Here is a 23891-nt window from a genome sequence, read left to right on the forward strand (position 1 = left end):
CGGTCCTCCAACTTCTTGGTCTTGATCCGGTGGGGTTCCATAATGGGAAATCAGAATTCTAACTAATTATTATTAATTATAGTGTTATCAATAGCGACAAAACAAACCAAGAGGAACATTAGTGAAGGAGTGTGGAGAAAGTTAAACTATATCTCCAAAGACTTCAAATGGCCAAAAGGGACACTTTTGTTTTTGGACGTGCAGTCGTAGTAGTAGCTTGGGTTCCCGTTCTTTATTATTACATTGTTACCATATAATGGATTGCCTGTAAAACGTGAAAAATTGACTCAAATATTTTACTTAAATATATGAGTGGGTGCAGAAGACTGATACTCATCAAACGTCCCGAGCTCCTAGAAAAGATGGACATTAAGGGGATGAATAACAATTAAGGTCGCTTGGAGGGAAAATAGATTAGTATGTTACTATGTTCTCCCTCAAGTAAGGTTGTCACACGGCTGGTGTTTTAGGACAGGCTGGGGAAAAGAAAGCCAAAAAAATTCTTATGGAAGTAACAGCATTGCCAACATCTAAAAAGTCAGCTGTAGAAAAGGCCACCAACACATTAGGTTCTAAATCAGGGTGTTATAAAATACCCCTAATCCTAATTTTCACAAGAATAAACACTTATAATGTTTTGGGGGTTTTAAATAATAAATTGCGCTGTAAGAGCTTGCAATATGCCTCTAAACCACATGCTTTTAATTGCCGCTTTACCCTCACAGTCATGATAACGACTTCATGAAGGGCTGCAATGACGCAAGCGACCTCATGTGTTCTCAAGTGCTGAAGAGCGCAGGAAACGTTAACTTCTAATTTGTTCTTGAAGACAGATTCCGATGCAATCTTTTTCTAGATTATTTGAGCAAATTTGGTTACCCGTAACCCTTTGTTTCTGTAAATCAAAATTTTGATGTAATGTACAACTTTTTTTGTCTTGTTTGTTCCTTGTACAGAACTGCAGCATCTGATCCCACTCTATTATTATTATATATTATTATTATTTATTGTTTATTGTTCGTCAGACTGTCCAAATCATCATCACCGCCAGTCCCATTAGGCACCAGTATGACTTTACTTTACATACCGATAACCAAAAACAGAACATCTGGAGGAAAAACATAAGGATTTTTATAATATAATGTAAAAAAAATCTAACATAATTTTTGTTAAAATTATTCAGAGATCCTGTCCCATACCCCCCCATCATGTGGTTGCCATGCACCCAAGTGATATAAATACCCCCAGCTAAGAACCCTGATTGAAATGATGTCAGCATAAGGCTGTGTATCAGTGTTTTCTGACGCACAAATGTATGTCTAGCTTTTTTCTCTTCAATATATGTTAAATAATATAGAGGCACACATGGTGACAGCAGAAGTTAAGAACAACTGCCGTAGGTAAGCCTAAAAATGAGCGTAAAATGAACAATGCGATGCCCTAAAACTACTCCTGAACTACATTTCCCATGATGCCTCTCCCGGAAAGCATGGAGCTGAGCATTATGGGATTTCTACATGCTTCTCCGGTATGGGCTTTCTATTGGTAATGTCCTGCGGAAAGGCTGTGACATCACTTCAGGACCCGGAAGTGTTTCTTGACTATCGTTTTGAATGAAATCTGGCTGATTCACGGCAGGTGAAGCGGAAACAAGACCCTTTGACGAGAACTCTCCTTCATCCAGACCCTTTAATCACAGGTAATCCCGGTGATCGGAACGGGTTACAGCGAGCTTTCCCTGTTCAAAGCGGATCGGTAGGGGAAGACAGCTTTAGTTGGACCTAGGCCTCTGACGGCCCTGGAGCTCTCGTACAAGCACAGGCTGACTACTGCGCGACCAATCCCGTGTGCTGGCTTTTTATGTGTAGGGGATTGTCAGTAATTCGCACACCGCTGTTCTTTAAGCGTGTTCCCGGGGCATGTGCCCTGCTGCTGGTCGGTAAAGAGAAGTGCAGACTCATTCCACCTCCATGTAAACAAGTACCTCATTACTGTGCTCATCCGCTGCTTCCTTACTACCGGTATACATCTAATACAGCTATGATTTGTGGAGATATACATCCTATGCACCCCTTTCTACCGGTAGCTTTTAAAGTATAGACCTTTTGCACTTAGAACACAGTTTTATTGTGTCTAAAGGGTTTATGGTGAACAGTCTTGGTCTACTTGTTGGGTTTACATGTAATATATTATTTATTATCTCTTATTTATATAGCACCAACAATCTACGCAGTGCTTTATACAATACATATATCCAAGGGGTATGACAGACTAAGACAAACCGATGCATTAGGTGGAGAGACTTGGCTCGCAAGCTTACAATCTTGAGGGAATGGGGTGACAAACATAAGGCACAGAGAACGGATGAGAGGTAGGGTGGTGGTCGTATCAATGACAAGGAAGTTCTAGCAGTTAAGATGGTGCGGCTTCTCTGAAGAAGTGAGTTTTGAGATGTTTCTTGAATGTTGGGAGGGAGGGTGAAAGCTGAAGGTTCGGTGGAAGTAGATTCCAGAGATATGGGGCAGCCCAAGTGAAAGCCTTAGCCCGTGGGAATAAATGTATGGAGGAGCAGTGTTATGGATGGCCTTATATGCTATTACCTTTAAATTTAATTCTAAAGGTAATAGGGAGCCAGTGGAGGGTTTCACAGAGTGGGGATGCAGAAGAGGAGCGGCGTGCAAGGAAGATAAGCCTAGCAGTGGCATTTAGGACAGACTGTAGAGGAGAGAGTCAAGACAGTGGAATGCCAACCAGAAGAGTGTTGCAGTAGTCAAGATGGGAAATAAGTGAATGAACCAGAGTTTTTGTGGATTCTTGAGTGAGGAATGGGCGGATGCGAGAGATGTTTTTTAGGTGCAAGCCGCGGGATCTGGCGAGGGACTGAGTGTGAGGGATGAAGAAGAGGTTAGACTCAAGGATGACCCCAAGGTATCGGGCCTGGTTAGTAGGAGAGATAGTCTAAGATGTATGTGAAACAGCTTTCCAAAGAAGTTGCTCAGTTGTAAACAACGTCTGGCCCTTGATGCTAATGCTAAAACTATACAGGAGGTACCTGGGGAAAAAAATAAATAATAGTAATAAAAAAGTGTGTGTGTATATATATATATATATATATATATATATATATAATATTTTTTTTCTTAAACTTGGCCTGACAATAGGATTCCAATGCAATCTATACTGAAGGATCAACTTGGGAAGATATCAAGCTGGAAATGTACCGATAAAAAGCAATAAAAAAATAACCCGGGTGGATTGTCTTTTTAGTGCTGGGCTCAGTTACCGTTTGTTCTTTGACATTTTACTTTTAAATGGCAAGTGGCCATAACTGTTGAGTTACAAGACTATCCTTTTTTCACGTGTAGAAGTTTAGCATAGTGAAAACGTGGTAACATTTGTTTGATGGTATTTCTTGTACAGACGTAATCGTGTCGGTTGTCAATGTCTCCTTTTTTTTCTTTTGTTGTCATGATATGCTTCTTTCCAGCAGTATAGTGGTAGACTGGGATATTGGACGACTTCCATGCAAATACAAGCCCCCCCCCCCCCCCCCGTTTAATTCCGGAACATATGCGTTAGTAAAAAATAAGTGGAATCACAAAACATTTATTTATGCCAGCAGTCAAATCTCAGTTATTGACATTTCTTTAAAGTACCTTATTGTAATGTAAATATTCAGTTTCAAATGTTGTTTCCACCACGGCAAATAAGAGGTAGTTTTGGATTTGTAGTGTAACTGATACATTACATATTTGTTTTATTTTGGTTTATCATTAAATTTATGAGGAAGTGATTACTTATAGTGATACACTTTGTTGCTTTGTTGTCGTCGTCATTAAAACAGTTATTTTTTGCAATGTCAGATAAATTTTATTTCATAATAATTTTAGTTTAGTTTATTTAAAGAAAAAGCTAGGATTGTAGAAAAGTTTAATAAGCTCCTGTTGTGGCACACAGCCAAGACTGACTTTTTTTTTCTTCCCCATATTGGCCCAAAATAAATGGATCTGTTCGTACATACCGCTTTTCAGTGCTCCCTCACGGAGCGTGCTGGCTATTGATCCTCAGCGTTGAAGCCAGGAGGAGAGAGAGAGAGAGATAATGGCCAATTTTGCCAAAATAACTGGCAAACTGTGTTAGCAGGTCCTGAAAAACCCCGGGAGCCAGGTCGCCATGGTGACTAGAAGCCACTACCTGGCGGCCAAGGTTTTTTTTGGAACAAGGGGCATCTCATCATGCCTCCACGGGAAACTGTACGGTGCCGGATTCACTGGCAGAATATAGGCAGTGGTGTGGTAGGTCTGCGAGGTGTGCATGTGGGTGACTAGTGTATGTATGTGTGTGTGTATGAAATGTTGGATAGTGTGTGTGTATGAGTGTAGCGTTGGCGTGTATGGTGTGTGTGTGTGTTACAGTGTGGCATTAGTATGAGTGTGTATGTCAGCATATAGTGTTAGCATGCATGTATATACATTTAGAATGTTAGCGCATGTGTTAATGTAAGGTGTTTGAGAACATACGATGTTAGTATGTGTAAGCATAATGGTTAAACATTCAAGCTTTTGTCATGAAGATGTTAACTGAAAAAACGTGATTGGGGAAGAAAAAAGTTGGCTCCTAGAGCCAAAACAAATGTGTCAACTAGGGCTGAAACAACTAATCGATAAAATCGATAATAATCGATTATGAAAATCGTTGGCAACGAATTTCATCATCGATTAATCGGATCGATTTTTATCGATTACAAAAAGAGGTTTTTTTCAGAGCAAATGCTCTGAAAAACCCCTCTCCTTATATAATCCGACCTCAAACAGAGATCGGATTATAACACCGGAATCCAGATCCCCCGCTACGCTGCAGGGGACCTGGATTCCCCTCACTGTCGGCCGGTCTCTCACTTCCGTCTCTCTCCCCCTCCCATCTGCCTCCTCCCCCCTCCCATACGTCACTCTGCCTATCTACCCGGCACCGTTACTGACAGGAACTTTCCCTGCAGCTTCATAGAAGCCTCAGTGTAAGTGAAGGTGAGTAACGGAGTCTGTCTGTGCGATGCAAACCCCCACCGGCTAACAGAGAATCATCCTCTCTGCATCGCACAGACAGACTCCGTTACTGCCCTTCACTTACACTGTGGCTTCTATGAAGCTGCAGGGAAAGTGCCTTCAGTAACGGAGCCGGGTAGAGAGGCAGAGCGGTGTATGGGAGGGGGGAGGAGTCAGAGGAGTGTATGGGAGCCACCCTCCAATACACCACCTTGGCTCCTCCCCCTCTCATACGCCACTCTGCCTCTCTACCCGGCTCCCTGGTGTCTTGTCAGAAACGGAGGTTCACAGGAGGCAGAGTGGAGTATGGGAGGGGGGAGGAGGCAAAGTGATGTATGGGAGGGGGAGGAGCCAAAGTGATGTATGGGAGGGGGAGGAGGCAGAGTGCTGTATGGGAGGAGGCAGAGTAGAGTATGGGAGGGGGAGGAGCCAAAGTGATGTATGGGAGGGGAGGAGGCAGAGTGGTATATGGGAGGGGGAGGAGGCAAAGTGATGTATGGGAGGGGAGGAGCCAAAGTGATGTATGGGCGGGGGAGGAGGCAGAGTGGTGTATGGGAGGGGGAGGAGGCAGAGTGGAGTATGAGAGGGGGAGGAGCCAGAGTGGTGTATGGGAGGGGGAGGAGCCAGAGTGGTGTATGGGTGAGTTATAGTGGTGAATGGTGGGTATTATGAATTTTTAGGGCATATAGGGGGTATAAGGCATATGGATATTAGGCATATCAGGGGGGCATAAACATATCTGGGGGTAAAAGGTATATCAGGGGGCTCAGTGGCATATAGGGGGTATAAGACATATCGATATTAGGCATATCAGGGGGCATAAAACAAATCTGGGGGTAAAAGATATATCAGGGGGCTCAGTTGCATATCACTGGCATATAAGGAGTATAAGGCATATCAGGGGGCACAGTGGCATATCAGGGGGCACAGTGGCATATCAGGGGGCACAGTGGAATCTGGCATATAAGAGGTATAAGGCATATATGGGGGCAGAGTGGCAAGCTGGGGGTCAGATGTGCATAACTGGGGGCAGTTTGGTAAATAACAAATTTAAACAAGGCTTTTTTCTCAGTTTTTATTAAATATGAAAAATAGTTAACATATGAATTAATATTTACTAATACCTTTGTATTAAAACCTAGTTTGAGAAACACCTTGTTTGGGTTCTTGTAGCTTTTATTATTATGTCAGTAAAATAAGAAGGTGAATAGAGAGAGGCCATTACAAAGAGATGAAAGTGTAAATTGTACGTTTTTTATTGCAATTTTTCTTCAATTTAAAATAATGTATTTTTTTATCCGATTAATCGATTAATCGACAAAATAATCGGCCAACTAATCGATTATTAAAATAATCGTTAGTTGCAGCCCTAGTGTCAACTCCTGGTGTGAGAGTGTGTATCTGTGTGTGTATCTGTGTGTGTATCCATGCAAGTGAGTGTGTATGCTTGTCTGCGTGTTGTGTGATAACGCTACATCAGGGGGAGGCACCAACATGCAGTGTTGGCACTTTGAGGTCTGCAACTTGGTTTCATGCAGAAGATTGAGCACTCAGGCCCAGAAACGTTTGTCATCGCTGTTCTAGATCTTGGCCGTGCCGCTTGAACTGATTTAATCCCTACAATTCATCCTTACATGCTAGATATTCATGTTCTTCTAATATATTAACCATTTTAATGTATGTCTGAAGAGACACAATGGAGCTCGTCTGCATAGTCTCTTCAAATAGCCGCATGAATCCATGTCCTCTGCGAGTGTTAAATACCTGTGCATCTGTAAGGGGTGCCCTGAAAACCTACTCATGTGCTTCACTTGCACCGCGATAGTTTGCTGTAGCACTCGTACATGTGCGTGGCCGGGCACACACTTATCCAAGCTGTGGAAAGTTAAAAAAGGGAAATCCCTTTCCCATGGAAGACATTATTGTCAAGAAACTGGTCTGTTTTAGACATTAATAATGAGATCTGAATATTCTCATTGATGATCTGGCACTGCCGCGTTTAGTCAATGAACGAAATATGAATTATTTTTCTCATAGTCTGTTTGCTGTTTTACTTAGGATCTCCTGCAATCTCAAAGCATGTATTTCTTTTGTTAATTTGTGAATTTGATCAACGCAAGTGTGACAGAACAACACTGACTGGTCCTCTTTTGCTTTTACCTGAGCAGATCTCCAAAACCTGCACTTCTGTATAAATTCGCTCTCCTTGAGTAATAAGGCCAAGAAGTTTACTACACAAACCTGTATGAAACATAGGACTATAACGAGAGACTAGTGAACGGCTTCATAATAATATATAATATAATTTTTATATGGTAACTGACAAACCGCACGTTAATTAGTTATGGATCTGCTAATGAGGATGCCGCATACCATAGAGTACATCTGTAAGAGAGGGTTAATATATGCTCTGCACAAGATAATCAGTTGTTGATTCCAAAACAGCCCAGGCATTTATTTTACTATTGGGTAGAAGCATTCATTAAAAGATTATATATATTTATATATATATATATATTATATATATAAAAAAAATTGTCGTGTGTTAGGATAACCAAAACCTAAAGAAGCAAAATATGGTTTGTTAATTAGTGCAGGAGATTGCCTCTTGAATTAATGTGGTGTTAATTAACAGGAAGATTGATGTTGTGTATAATTACCAGCAATGTTTCTGGCACACCGAGTGAATGAATGAACATCTCAGATAGTAGGATTTACTAATCACATCCATGTTCTTTCTCATCTCTTTCCTAGGAAAATGGACCGACTTTTAAGGCTTGGTGGAGGTATGCCTGGACTGGGTCAGGTTAGTAGCTTTAATGTGACATGACCTTCTCTTTTTTTTTTTTCTGGTAGTTATTCTAGAATTGCTGTGTCGACACAATCAGTAAGTAACTTACTTAGTTATCGCAATTAAGACCCTTTTCCGCTTTTTTTTTTTACGCCCTATAGCTCACTTGTTTTAAGCCGAATATAAGTTTGGTGAATTTCATACGTGCCAGAATTCCTGGTTCCTGTACATTCAGAGACCGTTTAATCCAATCAGGGCAAGAACAGCAATCTGGCAGCAGATTGAAAAAGATTGTTTTGCTAAAATGTCTCTGCAGTTTACCCCAAAATAAAAAAAAAAAATGAATTTTTTTTTCTTCCCTTTTTATTGTGTGTCTGCAGATGTCTGTTTATGGAAGTGGAAATTCGCTTTTCTGACACAGGGCCTTTTACATTTTAGGTTGAGATTAAAATGATTGTTCGGCTTAATTCATATGTTACTAATTTTTGAATAATCAGTTAAAGTTTCACAAATCTAAATTATGTATATATGTGTGTGTATATATGTATGTGTGTGTGTGTGTGTGTATATATATATATATATATATATATATATATATATAATGCAATGCCAATTAGCTTTCTGCTAAGTATGTTTACTATTTTTAATTCCTCTGCTTAAAAAAGCCAAAAGCAGTTGAAAAGAACAAGTAGTAGCTGTGAGGGACCCCTTTACTCCACAGATAATGGAAATTATATTTATATATTTGATGAATCTTATTGCATGCAATATTAAGTGTATTTATTTTCGTGCTACATACACAAAAGGACAGGATTGATTCCTAAGATGTTTAAAGATGGCAGCTGAACACATCTGGTTTCACAACTACAGACATTAGGTAGATATTCCAGATGGACACAGTGACATTCATAAGTAAACCTCTGATCTTTGTCTACTGTTTCAACGGTCTTCGCGTGAAATAGGCTTCAGACAAGTCATATGGCTTTCTCACCTTGCATGTGAAGCCCGACTTCCATCACGGCTTCTCAATGCGCATTTTAATGATGTCATTATTAAGTGTTAGCTGAAATATAAAGAAGCGAACTTCCTTAATTCCAACTTCTGTCATCTGTCTTTGTAAAATGTGAGAAAATGTGTCTGAAAGGTCGACATATGGGCCTTACAATTGATTCTGTTGGAGGAAAAAAAAAATGCAAATTTTTGTACAAATGGTTTACTATAAATTTTAAAACGAAAATTTATATAGATTAGACTGTAAAAAAAAAAACAAAAAAAAAACAACTTTACTGTTGCCAAAGGGATCTACCAATTTATTAGTTCTGACCATAATGACCATTTTTGTGTGGAGTTTTTTCCCCCCTGGGTGTGGGTTTTCTTCCTTTCATGGACACGATAATGATGATATTGTTGATGTGCGTTACTGTGTTTGACAGAACCAGTCTTTGAATTTTTTTTAATTGTGCCGCTATCATGCACCACCTGATCAACGTAAGGGTTTGAGAAATATATTATTTTGTTGCATGTTACCGTTTTTAATGCAAATAATCCCAAAAACGGATGATTTCAGGAATTTAATCCCTAAAAGTAATTGTAACTAGGTGTAGTTATTTCTTTCTCTTTTTCACATTTAAAGACTCGGATTTGAACTTCCAAAAAGAATTGTTGCACAAAAGCTAAAGGATCATACATTTAGTAGTATAAAGATGAAATAAAAACATAGAATTTGACGGCAGATAACCGTTCGGCCCATTTATTAAAGAGTACGAGCCCTACCGAAACAGAGAGGGATCTGTAAGTGAGATTTATTCCCAGATCCAGTTTGTGGCTCGTTGGCCATCCAAAAAGATATAGCCCGTTAGGACCCAACGAATTGTAACACAAACCATAGAAGTTTACTGAAAGGTAATACAGATTACCTTTAATGTTAATAGGGAATCAGGAACATTTCAGGAAATTTAAACATATTTCACACTAACATAAAACAACTAAGTAATATTAATATATTAATATTACTTATAATGTAGGTTTTTAGGCCAAACAAGGAATAGAACGCTCCTGATCCGTGTGTGTGTGTGTGTGTGTGTGTGTGTGTAAATATCATCATATGATGAGTATAATGTGATAAACATGCTCCATGGTAAAGGTGAGTTCTGTGAAAGGTCTGTCTTGACTCCTGCTCGCCTGTATTTAGAATTCCTTTTAAGTTAATGTAATGCGTGTTTTAGGAAGGAGAGACAAATGGCACAGTGATTTCTATATTAAAATATTTTCTTAGTGTGTTTGCATCAAGTGGACCGGGAACATTTCCATATGCCATACATCTCAATATTGGCATTCATCATGTTTCTTAATACATGACGATTGCCAATGTTCCAGAAGCAGGAAATTTCACAAAGAAATTAACACTATGCCTTAAAACTTTTATTCTTGAAGCCACATTCATTTCTTTTAGCTTTTTTCAAATTACGGGCCTTAACACTTTGCTGCCCATGATAGTAAAGACTTCTCCTCTCCTTTATTTACTATCGAATGTATGGTGAGGAAAAAAAAATGATTAACGTCACTTAACCTCACTTAACCTCACCTGGCTTTCCCCTTTTTTTTTGCCCTTTCTCTTTAATGCTTTTTGTTTTTATTCTTTCTTTTTGCTTTGGAATACTGGTAAACATGCATGGCAGTGGCCATTAAACTGCAGCAACGCACTTGCCAATTACCCATCAAGTTCTTCCATCTGTGAATGTATTTTATCAGATGGGATCGTTGGGAGTTTTCCAGAGAAGGGCATCATGGATGGCACTCAAGCTTTAGCTCTTGGAATCTGATGTCCCAGGCATGAAATTGGTTATTAAAAAGAAACTGTTTTCTACAGCTTATGAGAACACAGTCATAATATATATGAGGACCTGTAAGACCTGCCAGTTGCATCAAACCACTTTCTCATCTGCTCATGGCTAAGTAAGCAATAGCTGTCACATTTGAGTGGCTTTCTGGAACCGAGAACGCTGTGTTATTCAGTCGTGTTTTTGCGTGGCTGCATGGGTTACAGAGTGTTGGTTAGGAAAGCATGCCTTCTGTTACTCAGGGCAAGCTAGCCTGTGACAGGGGTCTGCTGGGCCCAAATATGTTTAGATTGTCTCTGCCCCCCCCATGTTTAAAAGAGAAATAGTGATATCTCATGAGTTTGATTCTTTCACCATTGGGGTGGTGGTCGCTTCTGCCATCTTGAGATGCTGCTTCTGTTCATTTTAAAATAATTAGTCTTCCAATCGGATGTATTATTATTAAAATCCTTTGTATGGCTCCAACAGCTTAAGCGACAGTATGCGGAGGTTATACATAGCTGCAGTCAATAATAAGATGACTATTCGTAACACCGTGTCATCCGTTAATGCCCAGGTATGGACAGCCAGCAGATGCTTTATCTGTGGCTACTAGATTCAAAAAATAACCTAGTGAGCAGCCTACTTTCCAAACCATAGAACGCTGCCAGTTATTTAATCCGATGCCTTAAGGCTCGTATTCTCGTGATTCGGCTCCAGGTACCGGTGGAACCTCATAGTGTTTGTCACTTGTTTACATCCTCTGATACTGTGTTCTCTTATAAAGGCGAAAGGCTACTGCCCATTAGGAAACACAGGCGGGCCAGTCTATTAAATTATGTAATAAAATAAAAATAATTAAGATTTTTGTTATTTATTGACACACATGAAGCTGGAATTTTTGTTTGTATGTTTGTACATGTGTCCTTAATTTATTCGTGCAATCGCACATTAGTCATGTTATTACGAAGCCAATGACCAGCATGATACTAATAGGCTTCAATGGTGTGCTTACAAAAAAGGGGTTTTTACACAGTTCCCAAAAAGGTTTATTCTTCCACAGGTTTAAATCTGTTCAGTCTTTCAACGGGACTCTGATCCGTCCACTTTACATCAACTTCTCTGAAGGATATATATTGAGTACTTCCAGGGTACTTTTTTACTAAACAGAACTGACATGTGACTGTTCCAAAGCAAGAAGAAAACAAATTATTTTCATTGAAAAGATGAAATTTCAACCACGTAGCTTTTTATATTGTAAGCCTCTGTTGGCTCCTTTCAAGCTAATTGTTAATAAATCTTGAAAAACAGTGCAGGTGGTAATGAAAACCACGTTACTAACATATATTTACAGCTTCTTAACTGTGTTTAAAAAGGCCAAATCGCAGAGCAAGAAAACGTTTGGAAGGATCTTATTATAGGGCGCCAGATTCATTTTACGGTTGGAGCGTATAGGGATACAGTGAAACATAATTAGGCCGGCACAGTCTAGATATTTTTGTTTATGGTATTTTGTTTTTAAGTATCAGGACCATTTGAAGAAGGAACATTCATTGGCGCCATGCCATGCTTTCCATAAATAGGCTTTCAAAGCCCTCATAAAGTTCCTGCTTTGCCGATCTGTTTCGTTAAAAGTATTCTTGTCAAGTAGCGAAGAGTAACAGATTTCCCCCTATGCCTTTAATAAACATTATTTTCTATCCTATATCCCCACTACTGACTTGTTTAGCGAAAATGGTTACAACTTCATGGACACTAAAGACCTTCAGCTCATCCCAAACTATGCCTAGAGTATATCATTGCCGACCTCTGTGCAGTGGTGTATTCTGCCCTAGGGTGGCAAGTCTTGGGGGGTCGGTAGCCCCTCTGCTGCAAAACAGAGGTTATATTGCCTTTTTGGCCATCATGCTCTGTTGTTCTGCTGCTTGGTAGGCAGGTTGCAGAAGCGAGAGGTCGCCCTTGTTTACCGTCCTAGTTACACACTGGAGGTTTGTGCATCGCTGGCACGGCCTCCATAGGTAAGAGTCAATAATTTTTTTTTATTATTATTTAATACTATCAGATGTACTTGGTACTGTACAGTTTACAGTAAAACAAAGACCTAAGCCTGTAATATATCACCATTAACCATGTGGCAACAAAGTAGAGCAAAACAAGTTATTTTGATTACATGTCGCATGAAAGAAACACAGTAAAAATATATAATGGAGTCTTTAGTCGAAGGCGATGCCTTTTTTGGGCCAGTTTAGTGACTCCCATAAGTTTTCAGGATCTCGGAGGTATCTCTCTCATTTTAGTGCTGTGTTGGCCCAAAGCATCACCTTATACTATAGACTAGAATTCAGCTAAAAACTACTACAAGTACGATTGCCGAAATCCATGAGTTAATGGACAATCTTTTATTTAACATTTTACATGGGATATATTTAACATATGTATTGGTGTAATACAAAGTTTGGTTTTTGGTATATTTTTTGGCTTTTTAAAGTAGACCTCGCATAATGCAACTCCTCAAGATGTACTCCTTATAGTTGATAGGCAAGTCTCTTTGTTATCTCTATTGGTAAATCCACTTGTGGAGACGTAGAGAATATGTTCATTTTGCCTAAGCGTTTGCTTAGCAGTCATTCAGTTTTGGTGGGAGGTCATGTGAACGTAAACTGTAGATGATAAAATTAGCTTTCTTTTTTTCCAGATGAAGATATGCTGGAAAATAATTAAGGCCACAACTGCCTATAAACGAAAGTATATTATTCCAGAGTTTAAAATAACCTCTTAGCCTCAGTGAAGTTGGTTTCGTGATAAGGTTTGGTAATTGGTGTTAGAAGCATGTACAGCCTTTCTGTCTAGAGAGTATTTGCCTTCGTTATCCTGTGACCTGCAAAGATGCATGCGCGGAGAGACACTTATGACAATATTAAGGTCATTAGATAGTTTCTTAAAGATATGTTGCACCTTTTTTTATTGTCGCTATTGTTTGTCTTCTGTAGTTCAAAAAAGAGGACAAATTAAACTGATCAGTAGAGGCGCCTTTGTTCTGGAATGGAGTCCAACTGGGAAAAGAAGAGCTTGTAGTATTAGTATTGTCGCTACTGTTTTTTTTTACGTCCCATTTTAATGTATAGACATAGATACTGCTTTCAGTCTATAGTGTCAGACAACAACCACCCTTGGGGTGTTTTGTCCACAAACCGTTTCCGTTGGGATCCTGATGGCTTCTGCGGATATTTCTGTGTTTATCAAGCATTTTTTTACTTTTTTATTTATTTTGTGCGACTGTGGTAATGTGAATAGTTAGAGGAGTTAGTGTTTAGAATTAATAAATGCCGAGGAATCATAAACAACCATGAAAAAATTTGTACGCAGGTTTCCCTGGAGTCAGGAGAACGTTTGATCCTTTAAAGCCCACCACGTACCCCTTTTATGCTGTGGTTTTTCTGTTTTAAAAATGGCCCGTCATTGAGCTACAAATTTGTTTTGCTGATGACGATGATTCTGAAACCGTAGTTCTGTATATTAAATAGAATTCACTGTAGTTAGATATTTTCAACCTAGATCACTCCATAACTACCATAACGTAGTGACCACTGAGGCTCTTCTACAGATCTCCAGACTGATATTTAAGTATTGTCTTTCTTTTAACCGTCACAAATGCTTGACTAATACAAATTATTCTAGAGTTTCATCTACGTTTCATTTTCAGCTTGAATCGCTGACCCGACTTAACGGTTTGATCTCTGCTTTTGAATCTTACTCGGGCAGGCGTCTACACGATGAGGATTATAGTCCAGCTCAGATGTCCTCAGGAAGCTCCTCTTTAAAACGTTCTCTGCTGTTTTCCTGAAAACACCTGGTTTCCTCTGAAAATCCTGGTTACGTCTGTCTCTTAGCTGGATCTGTGTTATGTTGCGAAATGATCATGATACGCGATTCGCCCGAAACGCTATTTCTGTGTTCTCCGTTGGAAATGGGCTTGTTAAATTAATGTGTACATATCTTCTAACATCATACATGATGATCTCTGGTGTCCCTCTAAATAAGTGCTAATTTTTTTTTTCCCAGTGTTTTGCAGCTCTCCTCAACCGTAAAATGATAGCGTTTTATTTTAATACATTTTATTAACTTTTTGAGATAAAAATTTGTTGGTTAACCCTTTCGGTCATGGCTGCCCCCACTCATCGCCTTGCCATCGAATGGGTTAAACCAGCAGGAAAGAATTCATTTCCACTTTAATGACCCAGGCTTGCAGAGCTTGGACAATGGGGGACATGCTTCTGACTTGTACTCCTATTGCCAATTAACACCTCCTGTAACAGGTTGCACAGCGAGTCACCGAGGCAGACGCAGTAGCTGGAGTTTACGTGCCGCTTGTTTTTCGCACTCGTTGTTTAATGCTCGCCGAATTAAAGAATTAAAAAGCTGCTTCTTGGCTTTGAAAGAAGGACGTATATGTAAAAAAAAAAATAAAAAAAAATCGAGGTTTCTCCACCTTTTACATTTAGAAGGTTTGACGTGTAAATGTGTAAACCTAATTGCGGCAAATGTTTTTGCGTTTATTAAGTATCTAAGATTTATATATCGTATGTAGATGTTTTCCCTCTGTGACCACTTCACAGCTCGTTATCTGTATATTATTTTTTAAATCTGCTTTTTCTTACCTTTTTCTGTCTAGTTGCTCTGGATAAAAAAACTAATATATTATTCACACCTATGTGCCTGGACGTATTAGAAATCGCAGAGCTGCTATTGTAAACATCTGGTTTTCGGAAATAAAATTCCGGATTTTTCTTAGCCCTTGTTAACGTTCGTTAGTTGGTTGGCGTATTTACAGCAAACAGAGTTCAGCGTCGCGGTTTTCCTATCAGTCGTTTTGACTCTTGTTTAATCAGCAGGTATTTAATAAATCTGGCTAAGTGATGGAAGTTCACACTAACAGGAAGGTGAAGTTAAACGGCTAATAGCGTTAATAAATTTGCTAAAAGGCCTGAGCGGATCACACATTAGATTTGTGCTGTTACCATCTGAAGTGCCTTTTGTAGCACTTTGTCAACATGCGCTGCCCATGCGAAGCGAGCGAGCCGATACATTGCGTTTACACATAAGCGCAGCCAACACGTTCCGTTTCTCAAGCGTGAAGTTATGATGTGCCGCCTAAAACATGGCTTCTTCGACTTGTTAGTAATTATATAGCGTTTAGATTGTTAGCTCCTACTAACAGAGCCCTGCCTACTCCATATATCATAGTACTTTCGCTGCTCTGGCCCATAAAATGCGCGTGTGTGTGTGTATGTGTGTATGTATATGTATATATATGTATATATATATATATATATATATATATATCTCCGTCGTTCTCTGCTTTTTCCCAATTGCGTTATGATTCCATCATTATTCTGGGATATGACTCAAAGCCCAAGACAGAGACTCCGGGTTCTAGATTGTTTTTGCGTTCTGACTGAAGGTTGTGATTATTGCCCTGCAGGCAGGTCAGTTCACTGGCTAACACGTTTAGACAGTTAAAGGCAGATTGTGGCAGCTATATATGTATGTGTTTGTAATTTTTTTTTTTTTGTGATTGTATTTTTTTTTGGGGGGGGGGGGGCTATTAACCAGATCGATTTTCAAGTGTCCTCTAACCTGCCTCACTGGTGAATGGTTAAGAATCACACCTGATCTACTGTATTTATCATTATCTTTTACCAATATAAATTTATCATTTCTTTTTTAAATTGCACAAAATACATGTTTTATTACCCTGCAGACTGAAATATATATTTTGTTGTGGCGAGTCCTTTCTCTAACAAACCTTTGTCTGCTGTAATCTTCTCCCCAAAACCTCTGCTCTCCACTTCTAATCGCTTCCCATAAATGTTCCCTAAAATGTGTTTGCTCAGATTCAATTTATTTATTTGGACTTTTAATTTATTTAATTGTCTTGTTTTTTTCTGTTGATTAGTTGCAAATTGTTTCGAAATATAAAAAAATGCCTGATTGTAACCATAAGCAAAATTTTGTTATATTTCAGGGACCACCAACAGACGCTCCTGCAGTAGACACCGCAGAGCAAGTCTATATATCCTCTCTAGCCTTACTTAAGGTAAGTTGAGTATCCATACATGATCAGTCTTGAACATCTGAACAAGCCAGTTGACCATTTTGGTATGACCTTTTTTATTGCGTCTGTAAGATATATTTGTTGACAGATTAAGATAAAAGTTGACATGCCTTAGGTTAATTTGTTTTAATATATCCCGGTCTAGATGCTGAAACATGGCCGTGCTGGTGTCCCTATGGAAGTCATGGGACTGATGCTGGGAGAGTTTGTGGATGATTACACAGTCAGAGTTATTGATGTATTCGCTATGCCACAGTCCGGAACGGTGGGTCCTCTTATTCTTACAATCAAACGTTTACATGTAATTTAAGTATTTTGAGTTGATGGCTCTAAAAATAGAAGTTCACTTACATTGAAGACTTGAAGCATATAAAAAAAGCCAGCAGCCTAAATTAAGGAGTGATCTATATGCACAGACATAGAATCTTATGACCAGTAAGGGCAATCTGTAAAGTCTATTCTGCTTAGATTTTTTTCTACCTGGCCAAGAACTCAAACCTTACTATAGTTTACATTAGCTAACAGCCAATGATCAAGTATTTCTGTAGACAGATGCTATGCGCACACATTAATGTTCTAAATGACTATTGTAGCTGGAAACAAATTAATTTTAATGGAATATCTTCATAGGCGCACAGGGCCCCTTTGTCAGCAACCATTATTATTGCGTTCACTAATCCAAGCATGAATTTAAAAGGCTAATTCATCTCCCGAAAACCCTTGTGCGATTATGTTGGCACAGCTAGAATTTTTAGCAAACGGCTGTGACCCCAAACTTTTGAACGTTTGTTTGTGTGTATGTGTATGTATATATATATATATATATATATATATATATATATATACATGTGTGTGTGTGTGTGTGTGTGTGTATATATGTGTATATATATATATATGTATATGTGTGTGTGTGTGTATATATTATATATATATATATATATATATATATATATATATATACACACACACACACACCCCACAGTGACCTGTGTCTAACACCTAATTAGTCATGTGTTCTAAGTACACATTCTAAGACAGATTTTCATAAAGCAATTAATACTAAACCTATGAATTTATCATATGATATATCCAAACACGCGATTACCTAGGTTTATAGGTATACACGACAGAGAAGCCTAGGTTTGGGAAAGTGTCAGGTTCCCCTAAAGAGCTGACAATCTGTGCCGAGTAAATGTTCTCTTGGCGTGGGTTACATAGACCAGCATGTATGTCTATATCATGCTTAAATAACAATTTTGTTGGTCTCAGACTGTACTTTCCATACTGCAATCACTAATGTTTGGATTGGCCTTACTCATAACTGTGTAGGCTTTCTACAAAACTGTCATGTTTGTCACAAATTGCTCCATTTTGCTAATTAACGTGATTTTAGAAAATTAATCCTGCTTCTTTTAACAGTTTTTGTGCCTTGTTTTGTAACAGCAATAACCCTTTACCATTAGCTATCTGAACAGCTTGGTTTGCAACTATCATTCCCCACTGCAAATATTGAAATTGTACATGCTATCATTATAGCGCATTGAGTTTTGGGGGAAAAAAATCCAAATTTGCAATGTACTGATTATGACAAGCATGCTGCGTTATTAAACTAGACGGAAAATGTGGATATTAATAACCAAATGTGTGTCTTGTAGGGTGTTAGTGTGGAGGCCGTCGATCCCGTGTTCCAGGCGAAGATGTTGGATATGTTGAAGCAGACAGGAAGGTAAGAATGTGTTCTTGAAGCAGTCCCATTAACACAGAGCTAGTAAGTAAGTACATCTATGAAATTAAATGATGAAGGATGGACCGCGAGCAGAGTCCTTTTCAAAGGTTTTCTGCTTTTAGCGTTCCTTCCCATTTTAAGCTATTTGGTAGCCAAGATGGCCAAAGCATAGTCCAAACATTTAAGACTTCATGTTAAGCAAATAAACCTTAGCTGATCTGTCATATTGTTTGTTGGTTCGTTCACTTAAAACTGTTTCAGTTTCTATGACAACAGCGCTCGAGTCCAGTATTACATTTGGTGGAGGTTAAAATATTGGGAGTCTGATGATAGAATCTTTAAAGCCACCCGTAGCATGGCCACTTTGTGTTCTCGGCACATCCACAAGATCATATTTATATTTTAATAGAGTCCGCTAGCACACAATAACATCAGGACCCCTTTTTTGTTTTTTTTTGTTTTTTAGTTGTTTCATCCCCCCAGATGGTAATTTATTAGCCTTTTGTATGTGTCTGTAATCTGAGCCTAATCTACTAAACAAACTCCCTGACTCCTCCTTATACTGTTTATAGTAAACAATAGAAGAGCTCAGTCTTAATCTCCTAGCTGGACACCCAGACTAAGGAAAGACCATGGAGGGCTTCATTTTTACTGCCATAAAGAATAAGCTTGTTTTGGTGTTTTGAGAAGAGAGAGAACATTCAAAATATTACATGAATGACAACAATGGCAGCCTCCTACAACTTAAGGCCCTGTAGCCGTCGATCCCTTACACCTCCCGTGATTGGCATCCGCTCTGGTTGCTTACCTCTTTATTTGTCGTGCATTTTAAACACTTAAGTATAGCCCTGATATTTTTGTATATTTATATAATAATGTATTTAAATATCTGTGCTTGTATGTGAGATATACAGTGTGTGTGTGTGTATGTATGTGTATATATATATATATATATATATATATATATATATATAATATATAAAAATTTATTTAGTGTGCTTTTTGTTTGTTTTTTTATAATAGTATTAATTGTTTATGTATGTATGTAAGCACCATTGCATTTTCATTGATCAATCTGGTAAGATTTAAGCTAACAAACTTGCAACCGACCTGTCCGTAACGGCTTTAACCACTTTTATTAGTAAACAGCACTTTCTGGCGTAACACACGCAGTAATTTCTCAAAATCATCTTCCACGCCGTTTTATTCTTTACCTCTCAACAGTTGTCATGTACGCGCTCAAAATTCTTTTACTGTGAAAAAACTTTGAAATTAATGTTAGCAAAAGGCTCAGCAGCTGAGCGGAACAGTGCAAATTGCTTTTTGACCGAGTTCCTAGTTGTACTGCTGGCTTAATTGATATTTAAAGAGAAGATATTTACTCGAGTGCTGAAAGGGTAAAAACTGGCTCTGGGAAGGTGTGGTAACAGGGTGATATACTGAAAGCACAATCTACTATCGCTAATGTGCATCCCTTAATGATACCACTCCTTTGTCACACGTATTCATTTTCATGCTTTCACGATGATAGTATGGTGAACGTTCCTAATGGTGCCTTCTTCACACCACCGAGTTTCCCGTTCCTCTCTCTGATTTATACTCTGTTAGTTTAGTGCTTCTTCTCATATCTTACCATGTTATTGCTTGTACAGTTTGGCGTCTGAACAGTTGTTGTTTTCTTTTTTTTTTTTTTTTTTTGCTTGTTTCAGGCCCGAGATGGTGGTTGGTTGGTATCACAGTCACCCCGGCTTTGGCTGCTGGCTCTCCGGCGTCGATATTAACACGCAACAGAGCTTCGAAGCGCTCTCGGAAAGAGCCGTAGCTGTAGTGGTGGATCCCATTCAGAGCGTTAAGGGAAAGGTACGGTAAAAAAAACATTTCTGAAGACCCTTTACTCACCGGCGTAGGATCCTTTACAGCTGCCAGCGTTCTAAGTCTCCGCTCCGTCATTAATATAAACGCAGCCTGCATTTGAATGCTCGTTATACGTATCACCTGCTTGCACGCCTGCTTTCTTTTCTAGTTTTTCCACGCTGCACTAATCATTACAATGTCTTTTCTCCCAAGCGGCTTCTAACGTACTTACGGGTGGGATGGTTCCTGCCGCCGAAAGTTCTTTTTACCTTTTGTCGGCTAATTGCTTGATTTCATGTTTATGAGAGAGAGCTCATGCCTATGATTAGCGCATTGCTACGGATTAGCCCATTAAACTACATTTTCGGCAAACTTTTTGTTAAAGAATCCATCCAAAAGCATCACATTTTGTCCTAAGGAGACCGATGAATGACTAAGTACGCCAAACGCGTCTGAAAAGAAATGAACTTGCAAAGCATATTGGGTTGTAGTTAGGTCTTTGTTTAAATCTCTTTTGTTCTTGTTTGGTTTCTTTTTTTTTTTTTTTTTTTTTTTTATTATTTCGTTCTAGCCCCATATGCCATTTTCCTATTTCCTGCCTCGTGACAGCAGGGTGCAGCTCTATTATCACCTTCTCAGAGCTGTCTGCAAATGTGAGAGGCAATTCGATTTTGCTCAGCCACAGGGAGAGAGCGGATTAGAAAAAAAAAAAGTCACTATATACAGAAATTGGCTTGAACGGTTTACTGCTTTAAAATACTGCTGAGGTGTCTTGTTGGAACATGTCGCTTCCATTGTAATGTAAAATAATGGATATGATAAAATGAACGGGATGCATTATTATGGAAGTTTGCCTTCCTCTTAAAATAGTCTATCATTATGTATCTCGCTAAACATTTTATCTGGGCGCCGGAGCAAGCACAGTGTGTTTGGGGAAAACGTACCAAGTTGCATTTACATAATATTTTGTGCGTGTTATTGTAAAACAATTCCCAGCAAGGTGGCATACCTGAAATATTAAAAAAAATGAGCAACCATTGCGTTCTAATAAGTCTTGTTTTGTCGGCACTATATAAAACGCATTCGAAGAGCAAAAATTGAGTTTGTGCTCATTAAATCGGCTTTGGCTTAATGAGTTAATTGAATATATGCGCTTAATTTACAGACTGCGCCATTAACGCATGGTGGGTTTTTATTTTTTTTTTGGTTTTGTTTTTTTTTGTACCAGGATAAGGACGAACCAAAAATATAGAATGAGAATAGGTTTAAATATGTATTTTTTTGGACTTTATCTCCATGCGAGTCTGATGTTTGGAAAGTGTAAAATGATTGTTCTATTTAATGACTGCATGGTTTCAGTAATGTCACATATAGGTAAAAGCTATAATTCTTTTTTTTAAATATATTAAAGCCACAGAGTAGCATTAGCATTTATTAAAGAAGTCTAGGATAGAGAATTCAATATTTAAAATCTGTTTTCCCACTTCATCATGGGCAATGCTTTAAGGGGTCCTTCATTGTGGTCTTGGGAGTTTAAGTTTAATTGTATTAATATTAAATTAAAAAATGTACACCACGTTTCCGTGCCATCTTCAACATTTTTTTTCCCTGAAAAATACATTTGATAAGGGATTTTTCCCCCTTTATTTGCCATTGTATTTTTTTAATTTTTTTAAAATAAAAAAAAATAATTGCTTTTGGAAGTTTATTTTTTTTTGGGATGGGGGGGTATGGCCATATATTATATTTTGGGGGGTGGGAAAACTATGAGACCCTATATAATATTTATTAATAAAAATAACACATAAATTGCCGTCTGTGATTTCATGAATCCACTTACACTTTCTTTATTTTTACTTAATCCCAAACATTAAGCGGGGAAAACCTTATGTGTATTTTCGACATACTTTCTGTTCAAAGAAACAAGGGGTTAAAATGGCTCTCCACCTAATGTGTTTCCAAGTTCTTTAGTAAATAGAACCGGAATATTCTCAGAGGACACGCGGAGAAAATGCACTTACTCCTTGGAATTTGTTTTCCAGATTTAAAATTGACATTTTATAAATAATTTCAATGTGTCTAACGTCAAGCACACAATCACAGCAATTCAGTGATATTCATTTGGCATGCGTCGGTTTCGGTTCTTTGTGCTTTTTATCGAAAATGGCATAAAAAAGTCTGATTTCTCTGAATTTTTTATGCTGTGGGCTCGCAGAAAGCAGAAAATGATGCTTTTCTCTTGTGGATGCCTGACGGTACACGACAGCAGAAATACCCTGATGATTCTAAACCCTAGCTGCACTCGCCGGGTCACATGTCCATTTAAATTTTTAACGATTCTGGAAGGTTAGCAGGATGTTGATAACCGATCTGTTGCAGGTGATAAAAGATGCTTTAGATGGGACATTAGTCCTTTTTTGACACCTGGCATATCAGCGATGTCTGTGTGATCACGGAATACATTACAATAACATGGTTGACTTAAAATGTAAATCGCGTATACAGGTGGCTCAACTGCAGCTCTAAGCCACATAAAGCTCCGTTACCGAGGACTCGAGTGTACTCGAACAGGGGTGCGTTTACGAATTGACTTCAGAACAGGTTATTGGCAATCTCCTTCCATTCGTGAACGTTATAGGTAAATGTCCTCACCATCACGAATGTTTCAAGTGCAGCAAGACAAAGACATCTACCTATGACTAAATAAAACCACATGGGTAAGGAGAGCGTCAGCTGAAGTTTGAGGCTTAGTGGAGAGGACAGTGTTTCTGCTTATATGTGCGGTTTTATGCTTAGAATACAAATGTGAAGTGTGTACTTCCCACAAAAATGTGATCCATATGAATCTGTAGTTCATAGGGTCTTTTGATAGGACATCAACAATGGTGTCAAAACGTCCCCTTTAAGCCGTGTGGGTTCTTGGTGTTTTAGTGAGTTCATGTTTACTCGCCTGTTTTTGTAGTGATGAGGATCATTCATTGAGCCTTTGGTGTGGTTGGGAAGTAGAGAGGAATGTGTGTGTCAAGTTAACGGTTGTTAGTTGCGTTTGAGCCTCTTGGGAAAAACCATTGGGGAACCGCCAAGCTGCTAGGCTTTCTAAAGTCTAAAATTGAGTGGACTTGAGGTAGGGTTGAGTTGGAGGTAGAATTGAGTAAAGTAGCACTGGTAGAACCATCGTGTGCTCTGCTTGCCTTGTCAGTAAAGGAAGTGGAGCGCCGATGGCGTGTACGCAACTCTTGCTCGGCTGCTGTGGCATCACTGGCGAGCTTTCTCACCTCTGTTTTGCCGATCATCCAATTCAACTGGCAACACGATTCCACTCTTTTCAGAGCTTTAAAAGCTAAAGCAAATTAATTTTCCTTCCATTTTTCCTGCAAAAAAGTGACATTTAATTATTTTAAGCGGAGGACATATTTTACATACTGTTATAAAGATGAATGCGTTCATGTAGATTATATATGATGGTTATGTGCCTTTGTAACCCTACCCATAGGATTTGGAGCATTTTTATTCTCTCTTGTTTTGCCTGTATTCATAACCATTT

At 38.7% G+C, this 23891-nt stretch overlaps 1 protein-coding gene across 1 annotated transcript in view; it reads left to right on the plus strand.

Moving 5' to 3' along the window:
* Nucleotides 1-1560: 1560 nt before the first annotated feature.
* Nucleotides 1561-23891, plus strand: part of PSMD14 (proteasome 26S subunit, non-ATPase 14) — a 31966-nt gene continuing 9635 nt past the window's right edge. Inside the window, exons 1-6 of the mRNA XM_053471039.1 lie at nt 1561-1699; nt 7797-7848; nt 16678-16749; nt 16913-17032; nt 18423-18493; nt 20203-20353. Of these exons, the coding sequence (XP_053327014.1) occupies nt 7801-7848; nt 16678-16749; nt 16913-17032; nt 18423-18493; nt 20203-20353 (462 nt within the window). The 5' untranslated portion in view covers nt 1561-1699; nt 7797-7800. The remainder of the gene's footprint in view (nt 1700-7796; nt 7849-16677; nt 16750-16912; nt 17033-18422; nt 18494-20202; nt 20354-23891) is intronic.

The sequence above is a fragment of the Spea bombifrons genome, chromosome 7, assembly GCF_027358695.1.
Source record: "Spea bombifrons isolate aSpeBom1 chromosome 7, aSpeBom1.2.pri, whole genome shotgun sequence".
Classification (NCBI taxonomy): domain Eukaryota; kingdom Metazoa; phylum Chordata; class Amphibia; order Anura; family Pelobatidae; genus Spea; species Spea bombifrons.